A 16,492-nucleotide genomic window follows, 5' to 3' on the forward strand; every position below is an offset into this window, starting at 1 on the left:
TATTCATTACTTTTTTATATTCACTCATGTTACACGCGCACACACCCACAGACATGCTGACACTATTCAAGCCAAAATGCTTATTTTCCATTATACGAGCACCTTAGCACAGATTAAATATATAAATTACAAAGGGCTGCCCAGCCATATGTCGTATTAGAGGTTTAAGTGAAACATATTTTTCGTATACCGAATTTTATTTAACTTATGACCAGGGGTTTTTAAGAAGTAGTCCTTGCTTTAACCACATACGTCCTGTTTAGAGCAAAATGACTGGAATTAAGTACTCATTATGGCATGTTCCAACTATGGGTAGAACAAAACGCAACAAACCCAATTGCGTTTTATTAAAAACAAAAGCTGTTGTAATTTAGAGGACTTTGCTTGTTTAAAAAAAATAAAAAACAAAAATAGTTTCTCATAACCTTTATTAATTTTTCCGCAAGTTAATGGCAGAATACATCGTGTGTCTGTTATACGTCACTAACCATCTATAAGGCATTTCTATTGTTTTTTTCCGGTTTAGTTTTAAGCCGTAGTTACATCACTGAACCATACGGAGGCATCGTCTGACACTTGACATATTTGGAAGGATTACATTTTTAAATGCTACCAACTACTTGGTATATTAAAAAAATATAGAGTTACAATTATTATTATTGCCTAATTTTTCAATTTAAAATAATAAATAGTCATAAGTTTCATAATTGTATACAATGGACAAAATCGGCGTAACTAACGATATTATTAAAACGCCTTAAATTATAAAAAAGTGCATCCGATGGCAAAACATCATTGACTACAATCTCGATTTATTATATTTAGAGAGAAATCAATACCTTCGACTATTATATACCTTTGCTATCTACTCATTCCGAGGCCTCTGTTTTCAATTCATTTAGCTATTTTATAATACTTCTAAACACTGCAATCGGAGCTCCGTCACAGAAATACACAAGATACAAGAAAAATAGCAAAAGTGAAGAGCATAGATATGTCTAATATAAGACGAATAATATTTAATTCCGCGTGAATACGACACACTAGCCGACAAGCTTCCGCGAACGTCCCGCGAACGCCCCGCGACGAGCACTGAGAGGCAACCGGGCCCTACGAATACAAAACGTGTGCAGCACCGAGCGCGGCCTAGTTCTCGTCGTACAGCGGCGTGGCGTCGCCGAGCGACATGGAGCGCGGCGACGTGTTGGTGTGCGGCGTGGAGCGCACCGAGTGCGCGCGCGACGAGCGGCCCGAGCCGTGGCCGTGCGGCGTGCCGCGCCCGTCGTGCCGCGGCGTGGAGCGCAGGTCGTGGCGCGGCGTGCCCCGCAGGTCGTGGCGCGGCGTGGAGCGCGAGTCCATCCGCGGCGTGCGGCTGGACTCGCGCGGCGTGGACATGCCCTCGCTGCTGCGCGGCGTGGCGGGCGTGTCGCGCACGGAGCGGTGCCGCACCCAGTCCTCGGCCGCCTTCTGCCAGTCGGACGGCTCCGTGTACACCGGCAGCTGCACCTGCTTGTGGCGCGGGACGGTCGGCGCCAGGAAGTCGGGCTGGCGCGGCGTGGTGGCGAAGGGCGTCATGTAGGGGGTCTGCGCGGAGGGCGTGTAGGGCGTGTTGACGTAGGCGGGGCCGGGCGTGTGCGCCGGCGTGTGGAAGGCGGGCGTGTGCGGCGCGGGCGTGTGGTACAGCGCGGACGGCAGCCCGCCGTGCGGCGTGCGCAGCGCCGGCGTGCGCGCCGTGGGCGTGCCCGACGGCGGCGGGTCCCGGAAGTGCTCCTTGAACCACTTGAGCAGGCCGCCGAGCGAGTCGAACATCCGCTGCCTGAACTTGTACCCGTCCGGCGTCACCGACACGTACTCGTGCGTGCACCTCGCCCTCGGCAGGTAGGACAGGAGAAACCTGCCGGGGTGGTTTTTCGCGGCGGATATGACGTAGTGAATCTTGTTCGCATTTTTGGCCTTCTCCTCCTTGAGGATCTCCTCGGCTTTGTCCCTCATGCCACCCAGCGGCTTGTAGTACTTGTAGGATATAAGGTCTCGCGCGTGGCTCGCCATTGGGGTGACATATCGGGCGATGATTTCATCCAAATCTTCGAATTCCGACCCTTGTATCCACAGACTCCGACCTGTAATAGAAAGGATAAATAAATACAATAACGTAATGTGCAACAGAAAACAAGGAAAACATTTAAAAAAAACTCAGTACAAACCTAGAGAGAAAGCATTTTCTTTGCCTTCTTCTCGCACATCGATATGCTGACATATACCATCTGCCACCTTCCATGTCACAGTGAGGTGATCAGAGCCCTGCAATATCGAGGTTTTTTGTTAACGCCATTTGGTTACTAACTACTGCTACTTAACAATAGAGTAAAACACCCCTACCTTACTACTAGGTCTGACGATGACTTCTCCTTGCGCCATATTCTCCATGAGTTTTTCTGCCTCCGCGAAGCTGATATTGTGGAAGGCGGGGTGAACAATCACTCGCTTCACGTATTGCAAGCGCTCCTTCGTTTGTTTGGCCTCGGTGTCCTTGCGGACATCTTTTTCTTCGGACTCTTGATCGTAATATGGATCTTTCGATGGTCTAAAATGAAATAACTGATTACAACTATTCACACTGTTATAGTACAGTTAATTTAATAAAATATAAAGATAACATTCTTACCTCCATTCATTGTTTTTATCTAATAAATCTGATGATTTTGAAGAACAATCAACCGAAAATCTTTCAACATCTATCTTTAATATCCGACAGTGTATGGTCTGCCCTATCCGCACCCGTTCCGTAGGATCTGTTACGTGTCGATCTGACAGGTTTTTTATGTGAATATATCCTGAGAGACCGTTGTCGAGACGAATTCTCACTCCTGTCGCTTGTCCGGGACATGCGCCCGCGTCGAAATGATTCCACACCTTGAAATTTACAACAACTTTCAGAAAGTATAATTATTACAAAGATCAAGAAATCTCATCAAGTATGTGCCAAATTCTTTTTTTTTTATATAAATTCTTGACATAATTAACAATGTTTTTAGAAAACAATATTATATAATTTATATTTACCTCTGAAAGCTCAGGAAAATCATTTTTGTGGCAGAAGGGACACTCCCACAGACCAGTCTCATCGTTTCTCACCGGATTCGCTTGGTCTAACATTTCTCTTTGGGGTTTCCTGTGCGTGATGCCAATTACCGTTGCTAATACTAATTTTCCTACGTACAATGTTTCAGGAGACTCTTTGGTAAGCATATCAAACATTTCTTCAGCGGTTGCCGAACGATAAGATACCCTTAGATCCTTGTACCTAGAGTTTAGTTCCGCTCGTATGTCGTATAACGTTATGCTCTTGTTACCGAAACCTTGTCTCTCTAATTCTTCTGCGAATGCATCAAGGTCCAAGTCTTTTAGTCTTTCTGGTGCCTCGAGGATTTCTTCTAAAGCACCTGCAGGATTAGCGTCTTCATCTTCGTATTCCAGAGCATCAACGGCCATTTTCCTCGCCCATTCGTAAGTTTCCGGATGAACACGAGACCCGTCCAAAACTTCTATATACGCCTCTGTACTATCACCCAGACTGTTCGTGTCGATTTTAATGAAACCAGAACAGTTGATAAAGACCTTTGGACCCATGTGACATACTGTCACGAGTTGCGTTCTATTTTCTAACTTCTGATTAGTTTGTTTGAATAATTTAATTAAAGCTTGAGCCTTTCTTGGACCTAAACCACATACGAATTGTAATAGCTCCGTTCCTCTCCCTGTTAAAACCGCTTCATTAACGTCTACACCAACTTCATTCACACGGTTTACGAATTCCAATTCGATTCCTTCGAGTAAGTCCTCTTTCGTTATGTGATCCTGCAGCGGGTGATATCGTAGACATAAGATTTCTTCGTCCGGCCCACATAGTTGTGATATTTCCATGAGGGGATCTTGTAATAGACGAGCTTGGCATATCGCCTGCCTTAATGTGTCCGGATATTCCCTGAAGTCATTCTGAAACACAAGGTATATTATATAATAAAATATAGAATATGAAATAGTGTGTTTGTAATAACAATTTATTTCTATAAATAATATTGTTAATGGTTTTTCTATCGACTCACTCGTCCTTTGATACTGTTGCTATATATTTTGCTGATGGTGTTGTCTGCTATTTCTACTGGAATGCGAGGGAACTGCTCGTCTTCCACTAGCTGCTGCACGCATTCTGTTACATCGGCTTTAATGTTGAGAGCGTCGCGAGACTCACCGCCTATTACTATAACGTGGGGTTTCTTCCGAAGAATAAATCTGCAAAATATACATAATATATACTTCTAGTCAAACACATAATAGAAAGAGAACAGTCAATCACATGCATACAGAGTCATCAACATGGTACGATGATTTTATAATGATTATTCTTAATCGTGGTTAGCTTGTTAGGTGATTAGCTTTCATAGGGTGTTAACACCCTGTGGAAGCTAATATTTTGTGCAAATATTTTATGGACCCCGTATCTGATATTATATTTATTATTACCTACATTTTTGACTGCCATATACACATAATTAAATTCCGAAATGAATAAATCGGCCATAGACCGTACTGGTATGGGTAGGGGTGCAACTGACCGTCGCAGCGCGGTCATGTCGGCCTCCTTGTTGCGGCGCTCGAGCGCGTCCCAGGCGTTGCGGCGCAGCAGCAGGTGCGGCAGGCGCAGGTGGTCCGCCACCTCGCCCGCCGACACCACGCACGCGAACGCACAGTGCGCACGGTCCGGCACGTACGCCAGCGACATCACGCGCAGCCCTGCACCACACCATTCAACTCACACCTCATACCGACATGTTATGCGGCCGTTATGTGGGGACAGGCGATCGATCATAATCAACAAATGCCCCATTTGTATATTTTCCTTTGTTTTGTCAATATTCAAAAATATCCATCCATGGTCAAGTAATATATATATATATATTTTTTTTTTTCTGAACCTCACAGATTAGCCCGAGCTTATTTTACTTGTAAATTGTAATAAAAATGTTATATGAATATTTTAAACTGCCATTAATATATTTTTTTATATACCATTAGAAGCATCCCATTCTTCATCATCATCATCGGAAACTCTGGACTCGTAAGGGGCGACCTTCAACCAATCGTACAGTTTTCGACGGCAACACCTGCATTGATGATATAATTAGTCGTAAATCTTAAGCCACAAACGTATATTGTATTTATATCAATTGATTAAACCATTTCTACTCACTTGAGTACATATTCTTTAGATTCTTGCAAAAGCACAGCATGTAATTCTCGTCTAAGCTCTGGCATTACTATCTTAGTGAGAGCGAGTGTGACTGCTTCTGCTCTCAGCTCGTTCCAAGCTTGAACTGTTGCTGCGAATTCATCCTGACATAAAGGAATTACATTTATACTTTTCCTTTTAATGAGTATCAATTAATAATAATAATATTATCTATTAAATTACAATATAAAGCTGTGTTTTGTTTTTATTATATGCATTATCGTTCACCGGATGAACAGAGCAGAATACTTAATGTTTGTCTCATGGGTTTTAATCGCAACAAGTGGCACATATCATCAAATTATATAGTACATCAATTTTTTAACATTTTTGATGTGCTTTCAATAGACAACGCAGAGACACTAGTATGTTACGACCATGTTTCTGTGGTCCTCAATAATGTCATTAACCGAACAAGTCAAATACGCCAAATGTGCACTAATAAATTTTATTTCAAATTTAAAAAGCAAAAATCTTATAAAAACTTTACTCGCTTATTTTTAGGCCAATGGGACGGCAACCCGACACAACCGGAGACAGATCAGGCACAAAACTAACGACTTATGTGCTTTTTGAGACACGGGAATATAAAATTGCCCACATCTCACTATGGGTTAGTACTGAGAATTTCTTGTCTCAAAAGCATAACTTTCTTTGTACATGCTCTATTTACACATATGAATATATTACATATACATTTTACAAGAGTGTCCATAAAACCTTTACCAACCTTCTGGTACAATTGCTTCAATTCTTCTAAATAGCTGGGCCCGGTGTTCCCCTCTATCTGCTCACTGATATTAATCTCTAGCAACTTATCCTCGGCGGCAATCGTGAGCTTCAGGAACTGATCACCCGTCAGGTCGCGCACCGGCTTCCTCTTGAGATATTTCATGCTGAGGAAGAAATGTTATCGTCACATAATGAACGAATGCACAAAAGTCCCGAGAGCGTAGGTGGGCGGACGGCGGACGGCACCCGACGCACCTGAAGCAGGCGTGGCTCTCGTCGATCTCCTTGAGGCCGCGCGGCGTGGGGCGCACGCTGACGGTGGCGCGCTCGCGCAGCGCGTCGCGCAGCGTGGCGCGCAGCTGCGGCTCGCGGGCCAGCTGCATGCCGCACATGTACACGGCGCGCCGCAGCACCTCCGTCGGCGAGCAGCCCTTCGGCGTCTGCGGACACGCGCGCTGTCAGTGCTGGCCGCGGGCGGGCCGCGGGCGGGCCGGGCCGGTACCGTATGGGCCGTATACTCACCAGCGGCTCGGCGGCCTCCAGCGGCGGCACGGGCGACTGCTCCACCTCGTGACGCTGGTAGTTGTCGCGCACGTTCTCGGCGAACTGCTCGGGACTCAGGCCGAACTTCTTCACCAGTGGCTCTGTTGACAGTAGTAGTAAAGATAAATTACGGTATAGCGACAATGACTCACTCGTGCAGTGCATGAAAGAGGAGTTTGGAATACACTTGCGGTTAATAAATTTAAAATATATGTTAATAATACATTAATATTTCTATTTAAAATGTTACAAAATAATTCAATAGGACAGATACGATTTAAAATGTGTATAATATTACTGACCGATGCCGGCCTTCCGGCACAGCTCGTAGGGCCCGGAGCGCACGGCGTACTTGACGTCGGGCTCGTCGCCGTCGGGCTGCGCGGCGAGCACGGCGGCCGCCGCCTCGTCGGGGTCCTCCCCCGCGCGCTCCGCCTCCTCGCGCGCCTGCCGTCTGCGCCCGACACGCTTTATGTTTGTACTCAGTGGTGCAACGAACGGAGCTACCGATCGACCGCATGTTTATAAGCATAAATAATTATCAACTTTCTTATTTTACTTTACTTTTTCCTTATCATAGATTATATTGAGGATTCTATTGAGTTATTTCAATTATAATATTATAAATAAATTGACATTTCCAATATATCGTGTGACAAATGAGTTAATTATTCGATCTTTATCCAAATTTTAGTTTTAATATCCGCTTTTGAGTAGAATAAACATTAGATGTAATAGTCCTTACTGTTTTTCTTCCAGCTCTTTTTTCCTTTCCTTTGTTCGTTGCAACTTTTGCATTTCAGGCAAATCATTAGAGTAATATAGGAAGAAATGGGCGTGGACATCGCGAAGCTCCTCCGGGGTTTGAACATTCTTCATTCTAAAACAAACATTGCATGCAAAAGATGATTGTCTAATTTGCTTATATCAATATTTAATATAAAAATTCATGACATTGTGTCAATTTTAAATTTAAACAGCTATCTTTAGCATTTCTATTTACTATATAATGTAAATAGTAACATATGTTAATGTTGTGTTATTGAGAAGAATAAAGATACAAGTTGAAATACAAGTTATTAATTGTGAACCCTATATTAAATAGTAGTTAAGTCAGAGTGCAATATATCGAACAATGATTCATGTATTAGTAGTTATAGTGCAGTTGTAATGATGATGTTCTGGCCAATTTCTCGGCTATTCTCAAGGAAGACTAGCGATCTGCAGAGGAAATAAGTGTGTGGACGCTTTATTGCCACACTCATAATCCACCCTGACCGGAAATAATTCAGCCCGAATAAAAACTACCAACTAGCCTCCCTTTGATAGAAAAACTTAACATATTTACTGATTCGAACCAGTTCGAAATTTGAACTTGACACCACAGGGTCTGCCGCCTTTTAAGCTAGCAACTAGACTAACGGAGGCATCACTAGACTAGAACGAAGTCTAAGTTTCTGAGTACTATATTCCTACAATAAGAGTATTACCAAAATATTTTTAGCAGTTTCTTTTAATGAGAAATATAATGTAATGAATAACAACTGCCTCGTTGGTCTAGTAACTTAATGTAAGGCCACAGACCCGGAGGTCCTGGGTTCAATTCCCAGGTCGGGCCAATAAAAAGTTATTGGGTTTTTGGCCTAAAACGGTCTGGAGGACATTATTATTAATGTAAAAATTTTAAAAAACCTTTCTATATCCTCATCCCTAATTAGTCTCATGTTGTCTGGCAATGGAGCGTCAGGATCAACCATCACTTTATCCAGCTGGAACTCGCGCATGTTCTCCACTAGACGAAGTAAGTTTTCCTTTCGCTGTTTCAATTGACACCACTGAAACAAATAAATGAAACGTTTAACAATCTAGACATCAATTTTAAATTTAAATATTATAACAAAGAAACTAGCGCCATCTCAAACCCAACCATAAAACTTAGTTAAACCTTTCATCACTAGATGGTGCTTTACGATACACGACCAAAGCTGAAACGCGCTGGCAAGATTCGCTCACGAATAATGACGTGCTCGGTGTGTTTAAATATTTGTATCGAGTCATAGGGATCTTGATAGCTGCAAGATAGTGCTTCCACACCTGCTGGGACATTATTTGAAGGCTTTCTAAGATAATATTCGCTTCTAGATACGAGTGCTATCGGCTACTTCCACCTGGTGGGATAGTCTGCTGGCTCCGTATTTAGAGGTGCATTCGCCTATTTGTTAAGTGTAACCACCCGTACGATGGAAAATAAACCGCATTTGTAAGAGCAATTAGTTTTGTTTTTTCAAAGAGTATCCTCCATCTGACATCACCCCATTACAATATATAATTAATGTTTGACGAGCCGGTTGGCGTGGTTGGAAGATACTTGCCTTTCACGCCGAAGGTTGTTGGTTCGATTCCCACCCAGGACACACATTTGTGTGCATGAACATGTCTGTTTGTCCTGAGTCTGGGTGTAATTATCTATATATAAGTATGTATTTATAAAAGAAAAGTAGTATATGTAGTATATCAGTTGTCTGGTTTCCATAGCACAAGCTTTGTACAAGCTTAATTTGGGATCATATGGCCGTGTTTGAAAAAATGTCCCAGGATATTATTATTATTATAATGTTAATATTTAAAAATATAATCAATATTTGCTTTACCTTGGCGTCGTATTTATAGACCTTCCAAAGGTCATTTATGCTAAGTTCCGGTTGAACATATTCCTTACGATAGAAAGCTATGAACGGAACTTCTAATGTTTGATTCCTCATGAAGTCCAAGGCTTGACGGATCTTCACTACCGTACTGGAACCTCTGTTTAAAAGTTGAATTATATTGGAATTAAAGCATTCATTACTAATGAGTCTATATTATATTGCACATGACATTGAATTGAAAAAAATATATATTTGGAAATATGATGTGACAATGTTTATTTGTTATTAACCACACAAAAATGCATATAAAACAGTAATTTATTATTATTTATTAATTTAATTTTACTCTATTTTACCTAACATCATGTTATTATAATGGATTATTTATAAATTTAGTTAAAATATTATATTATCTAGAGCAAGCTCGAGCAAATTAACAATAATAACTTTTCTTTTGGTTGTTTTGTCAAGGACCAAACTAGTAATTATAAAACATTAGCTTAAAATCCCTTATCAATATGAGTACACAAACCTTCTAGACCGTTCTCTTGACTCTTGTGCATCTGCCTTTGAGACTGGAGGTTTTAAGAAGGCCTGTTTGTATATCCACTCCGCTTCATCTTCTAATTCAGTACTACCTTCCTCCACAGGTGTGATGGGTACTTCTCGGATTTGCATTCGCTCGGGTACATCTGTTTTACGTATCTAGAATAAAATTATATACATATATATTTGGAAATTACTTCAATAAGAAGATGTCTCATTTATTTGTTATGTTAAAAAATGTCCAGCTGACAGATTATAACAGAATTTCTAGGCTGTTACTGAGAATTTTTTGTGAGATGCAATAACTTTTTACAAACTAAAGTGGAATTTGAATCCCGGATTTCAGTTAGGAAAAAATCTGCGTCAGTTCTTATTATAACTTCACATGTTTAATCTTTTATTATACCTCATTATCCAAATCTGTGAAGTGACTCCTCTTTAGCTCACTCGGCTCATATATCTCAAATATAGACTTCTTGCTAGGTCTCTTTGCTTTGCCTTTTTTAGTTCTTCTCCTTTCACCTTGAGGAAATAAAAAAAAATATATATCTTCAATATTAATCTGTCCTTCATTGAAATATAATAATAAGTGAAACAGTAATTAAAAATGGTAATCTTTTTAACACATAATTTACATATACTTGTAATTTTTATGTTACAGTAATTTAATTTTAATTACATTAATTTTATAACTATTTGAAAGATACTTTGGCATGCAGTTCTCTGAGAAAACTTTACTATACTTCAATCATTGAATTATTATATTAATAATTATTGATTTAATTATATCATAAGTTATGCAAGTAGATTAATGATTTATTTTAATCGAAACAAAATGGTGCTACCTTAATATTTTATTGCTTAATTAGTTTATACATATATATCTACACCATTAGTTACGACATACTACTCATATTTCATAGTGTACCGATCTTTCCTGGTACAACTACGTCAAATAGAATCACATAAAATTTAGAGACATTTATTACGAAATATTTTTACATAAGCCTGGGGCCATTATTTACAAGTAAATAATTTAGACAAACTGCCTATGCAAGACTTACAAAAGTGATTAATTATTTGCAATTAGTGTCATTAAAGTTAACGCTAGGCCCCTAATCACATTGCCCAGATGGTTTTATTGCAATTAACTACATACACTTGAATATGACGTTTTACTTATAAGTACGATAAAAATGACTTATAAATTGCAAGCTCGTATTATAATTCAAATTAGTTTACAAATATATTAATAGATTTATATCATTATAAACTATATTATTTTTTGATCTCGAATGTACTGATACTGATAAATTCTAATTTAAAAGATGTATTTTGCTTTGTTTTATTTTTAATTATAATTTAAGTTTTTATTTACTTGATATATTAATAGAGTTATATTTAAATATGACTATGAATTTAATTTAATGAAATATAATATTTTGATAAGAAGTAAAAATATATATCTATTAAAAAAATCTCACCGTCTTCTTCCTCATCCTCAATATATTCATCCAAGTCCTCATCCTCCTCATCCTCATAATCTTCTTCACCATATTTGTCAAACTCATCATAATCAAAATCAACACCGAATATATCTTGACCTTCTTGTAGTGAACTGTTGATCAAATTTATTAATATAATATCACAATAAATATTATGTTAAAAAAGTTTCAATAAATTAATTTAACAGTACAGTAACAGCCTGTTAATGTCCCACTGCTGGGCTAAGGCCTCCTCTCCCTTTTGAGGAGAAGGTTTGGAGCTTATTCCACCACGCTGCTCCAATGCGGGTTGGTAGAATACACATGTGGCATAATTTCAATGAAATTAGACACATGCAGGTTTCCTCACGATGTTTTCCTTCACCGTCAAGCACGAGATGAATTATAATCACAAATTAAGCACATGAAAATTCAGTGGTGCTTGCCCGGGTTTGAACCCACGATCGTCAGTTAAGATTCACGCGTTCTAACCACTAGGCCATCTCGGCTAAAAAATTAATTTACTCAATGTTTATTCAACAAAATCCACAACTACATAAATTGTAAATATTTTTTTCTATCATAAACAAGTAATAGTTAGATAATAGAAGTTTATAAATTATGTTATGTGTGCCTAAGGTAATTTTTATATCATATCACTTACGCATCAGTAAAAATAGGTTTTCGTTTTTTCTTCCTTTCTGCTATTGGTCTACCATCATCGTCTACTATAAAATCATCAGCATCTGATTCTAAATCCTCGTTGTCATCATCATATTCTACTTCTCTGGGTGCAGCTGATTCTGAACGATTTTCATCCTCCTATATCAAACATAAAATTTATATTGTTATTTAGTTATTTTTCTTAGTTTTAAATTTCAACCTGATGTTATTTACGAACCAACATTTTGTGACATCTTATTTGTTTAATGTTCTTAATTTATAATATTAGAATAAGTAAAATTGTTTAAAATTAAAATAAAATATTGACGACACAAGGAAAAAACATTTAACATTTATTTTATATATACTTGTATTCGAACTTTTTAGGCTTAGCCGAATATTTATAATATATAGTAATGTTATTGTCAGTGTATTATAGTTTTTTAAGTACTAATAATTAATAAGAAAAGGCACAGTAGTTTGTCTCCTACCACTTTCAATGACCTGACTTTCTCTTACCTCATCAGAACCACCAACAAATAGCTTCTCAGCAATAACTTCTCTCTCCAGGTCTGGATCATCTGCTCCTTCATTGTCACTATCATCGTCTTCCAGACGTCTTAATCTTTTAAATTTATTCTAGAAAAATATATTCATTACAAAAATATTATTTAATTAACTCATCTATTGTTTGACTATTATATTGTCTTTGACAATCAATCACTAAGTGTAATGGTTCTATGTTGAATAAATTACTTAGATTTGGTAGAGATTGTTTCAAATCAATTTTAGCTGTTTATTGTAAGAATATTAAAAAGGTACATACTTGTGTTCAATTTTTTATCTAGCTTTTTACTCAAATTGGTTGTTTGATATATTTTTGAAATAATACATATTTAATCAAATAACTACTTACTCTAGCAACTTTAACACCTAAATTCTCTTCAATCAAATCATAATCTTCATCCTCCAATCGATCATCCAATTCATCATCACTCTTTTTTCTTTTCTTTGGACCTTCACTAGCATCAGAGTCCTCTCCGTCACTACCAGACTCCTCGATTGGTGCATCGTCAATCAAATCTTTTAATTCTTCACGGAGGCGCTCTTCATCATCTAAAATAGGTCAAACAAGCATAGCTTATAAGCTACAATGTTGTTTACTGTATTGTTTGGTATATATTATTTAATACTTAAAGTGCAATTTATAAAATACGACAATAGATACAAGACACTTTTGAACAAGAAAACACGACGACATACATTGTCCTACTTACCTTGGCATAGTTTTAAGAAAATGTAATATTGTCAAATAATGTGCAAGTAACAACTCTATTATTTTATGGAGCTTCTAAGTGCTTTACTAAAGAGTGATATAGGAGAAGAGATCATAATAATACACAAACCCTCATCGTCTTCTTCGTCATCGCTTTGTACGGCAGCTTTACGTTTAGGTTTTTTACGCTCTGCTGGTTTCTCATCTTCCTCAGATTCCATCTAAAGATATAAAAAGCAGTTCATTCATTAGAAAACTCTTTGACTAACTAATAAAAGTAATGTGTAGTCGTAATCAAAGACGAAACAAGCATTGTTTCTCATTATACTAACCTCGCTGTCCCCTGCTTCCAAATATTCCGCCATTTTCACTTATAACTAAATTCTGTAATTTCCTTAAGTATATAACTAAAAAAGAAGAGTTTTGTAACTACTAAAATATATAAACGAGAAAAGAAAGCCTACGACTAGAAATCACTAAGTCGCGTCATAAACAACGACCTTTTTTTCTATATTGCCATATAAGATATTCTAAGGTTTCTTCTGCAAAAATATCAACACAATAAACGACATGAAAATAAAATTAAATATTTTAATAAATAATAGTCACTGATTCAGTATCATAAAAATTTACATGATTTCAATAAAAACGCATTTATTCATTTCAAAAAATGTAGACCATAGACTCACTTTTTGAACAAGGTTGTTGTGGAGCCAAAATTATATTATGACATTTAATTTAGGTTTAGCCTAAAAATAAATAAAACGCTTATCGTATAACTATACAAGACAAGTAAACTAATCCAAATAATATACAATTTATAGGATGTTGCGGCTGTATGGTAGAGTACTTTGATTTTCAAAAAGGAAAAATTTAAACAAAGAAATCGACGAAGTCAATATGTCAAATAATCATATTGTCAATTGATAAAAAAAATTACAAAATACTGTTATCAGTACAACAAAAAAGTTAAAAACTTTTAGGTACTAAATTTTCACACAATGACTAATACAGCCCCAATTGTAAAAAATACAATCTACACAGGACAGAAATATGTACCTATTGCCGATGGAAGTAAAGTAAGCAATTAATTGACATTAAGCCACAAATCACAAGGATATATTTTTATAAAAATTGTCTTAATCCAGGTACACTTTCATTTCCAAACATGGAAATTAGGGAAGGAAAGAACACTTATCGATGACAGTAAAAAAATTGGTCAAAAAGAACCAATGGTGCTGGTAATTGGACATAAATTTAAACTTGAAGTATGGGAAACTATTGTAAAAATGATGGCTGTCGGCGAGGTCGCGAGTTTTCAAGTGAAGAAGGAGGTATTGATTATGCTTCATAAACTTATCCATTAAATATTATGGCTTTCAAAAAAATCATGCACACATAATATCATACAAAATAAGTTATCAACTTATTTTTGTTTTATTAACAGTTAGTATACAGTTACCCTTTTGTATCAAAAACCCTTCGAGAACTGGGTCAAGAGCAGCGAAGAAAGCATACATGTACTATGACGCTGCACACTGAAGGAATTGGATACCCAGACTTGGATGATTTGATCAACTCTCCATGTGACTTAGAATTTATAATAGGCATGTATAAGTACTAAAAATTATGTTTTAATTTTATTTAATCATTCTACAACTTTTTTTATATTTATTATTATAGAAGTGTTAAAAGTTGAAAGATCAAATGAATACGAGAAAGAGCTCTGGCAGCTCAGTAGCGAAGAGAGGCTTCAACTTGTACCAGAACTTAAAGAAAAGGGAAATAAATTGTACGGACAAAAGTTGTATGATGAAGCCGAAGATGCCTACAGACAGGCTATATCCATTTGTGAACAATTAATGATCAGGTTAAATAATTTAACAAACTAACATTAAATTTGTCATAGGAAATCAGACATATGGGTACCCCTATGGTAAATAGTCACCACCTCACCACTGACCATAAACATCTTAATATAATCATCAATAATTGCATGGGAACTAAGATGTTATATTGTGTTTAAATTACACTAGCTCCTTTTAAAAATATAATATAAGGATTTTACTATAAGAAATTTTATTATAATCATTATTGTTTTATAGTTATTATGTTATAACCAAGATATTTGTTTATATTATATGGAGACAACCATAAAGTTTAATCCATATCGAATTAATTATATTTAAAAACAAAAATGTCATGAAAAGTTATTAAAAATTTACTCAAATATTTGTCTTCAGAAAAGATATGTATAGAGTCGAAAGTCCAAAAACAGCAATTTTGATCAACAAATTTTATTTATAGAGAAAGAAAATGCGATGAGGAATGGATCAACCTAAATAAAGTGAAACTTCCAATCTTACTTAACTTTGCTCAATGTAAACTAGTCAAGGGTGAATACTATGCTGTCATAGAGCATTGCAATACTGTTTTAGATTATGATACAGGTAACATTTTGTGTTAAAAAATACATAATTGTTTTTATTTTAAAACAAGGTTTTAATACGACTTGTTTAATTTCTAGTAAATGAAAAAGCACTGTATAGAAGAGCAAAAGCAAATGTAGGAGCTTGGAATCCAGAAGCAGCTGAAAAAGATTTTAAACGATTAAAAACTTTGAATCCAGATCTGATCCCAACTATTGATAAAGAGCTAGAAAACCTCAAAAATTTAAGAAAACAAAAAAGTGAAAATGATAAGGATGCTTTAAAAAAGTTATTTGATAAGGAGAATACCGCTTTATAGCACTATCTAAATAATAATTGTTACCAAGTGTACTCAGATATTTATTTTAATGGCAATACAAACATGTCAGATAATATATTACATTATTGCTTAGAATTGTCTAATATTTAATTATAATAATACTTAACCTGTTAATAACATATTTTATCATCTTCCTATGTAACAAAGCCTAATTTATAATATTATAAAATATTTTATGTTTATTAAACTAATACTATGAACAAAAATTAGTTTTTTTATTCTTGAGTCTGTCTACAAAACAAAGTAAAAATAAATTATATAACTCAATTTTTTTTCACAATTTTGTAGCGATCTTTTAACAATCATAAACAAAATATCTATTTTATTACTAAACGATATATTTCCATGATTAAGTAGTCGTGGTAATATATTTTCTGATTTTTAAAAACAACTTATAATTTAATAATCCATCCCGAATCTTCATAACGGGATGGATGCGGACTGCCCAAGATCGGGATGGTTGGCGTTCTATGGGGGAGGCTTTCGTCCAGCAGTGGACGGCAAAAGGCTGAAAATAATAATAATATATATTATAATGCAA

The 16,492-nt window shown here is 36.7% G+C and overlaps 2 protein-coding genes across 2 annotated transcripts; one reads left to right on the forward strand and one right to left on the reverse strand.

Moving 5' to 3' along the window:
• Nucleotides 1-411: 411 nt before the first annotated feature.
• Nucleotides 412-13,665, reverse strand: LOC126773917 (transcription elongation factor SPT6). The gene is made up of 24 exons (XM_050495178.1): nucleotides 13,515-13,665; nucleotides 13,313-13,403; nucleotides 12,823-13,022; nucleotides 12,426-12,545; nucleotides 11,908-12,065; nucleotides 11,244-11,377; nucleotides 10,166-10,281; nucleotides 9,746-9,918; nucleotides 9,217-9,370; nucleotides 8,258-8,400; nucleotides 7,311-7,445; nucleotides 6,868-7,019; nucleotides 6,545-6,666; nucleotides 6,278-6,462; nucleotides 6,021-6,186; nucleotides 5,252-5,394; nucleotides 5,071-5,165; nucleotides 4,617-4,794; nucleotides 4,107-4,293; nucleotides 3,064-3,996; nucleotides 2,666-2,913; nucleotides 2,380-2,584; nucleotides 2,205-2,301; nucleotides 412-2,120 (listed from the first exon to the last, which is right to left on the reverse strand). The coding sequence occupies exons 1-24, from the start codon at nucleotides 13,545-13,547 to the stop codon at nucleotides 1,147-1,149; spliced, it is 5,142 nt and encodes a 1,713-aa protein (XP_050351135.1). The 5' UTR covers nucleotides 13,548-13,665; the 3' UTR covers nucleotides 412-1,146.
• A 368-nt stretch (nucleotides 13,666-14,033) lies between these two features.
• Nucleotides 14,034-16,128, forward strand: LOC126773902 (aryl-hydrocarbon-interacting protein-like 1). The gene is made up of 6 exons (XM_050495155.1): nucleotides 14,034-14,261; nucleotides 14,331-14,516; nucleotides 14,630-14,789; nucleotides 14,866-15,052; nucleotides 15,490-15,632; nucleotides 15,710-16,128. The coding sequence occupies exons 1-6, from the start codon at nucleotides 14,184-14,186 to the stop codon at nucleotides 15,928-15,930; spliced, it is 975 nt and encodes a 324-aa protein (XP_050351112.1). The 5' UTR covers nucleotides 14,034-14,183; the 3' UTR covers nucleotides 15,931-16,128.
• Nucleotides 16,129-16,492: the final 364 nt, after the last annotated feature.

Source organism: Nymphalis io, chromosome 15, assembly GCF_905147045.1.
Source record: "Nymphalis io chromosome 15, ilAglIoxx1.1, whole genome shotgun sequence".
Taxonomy (NCBI): Eukaryota; Metazoa; Arthropoda; class Insecta; order Lepidoptera; family Nymphalidae; genus Nymphalis; species Nymphalis io.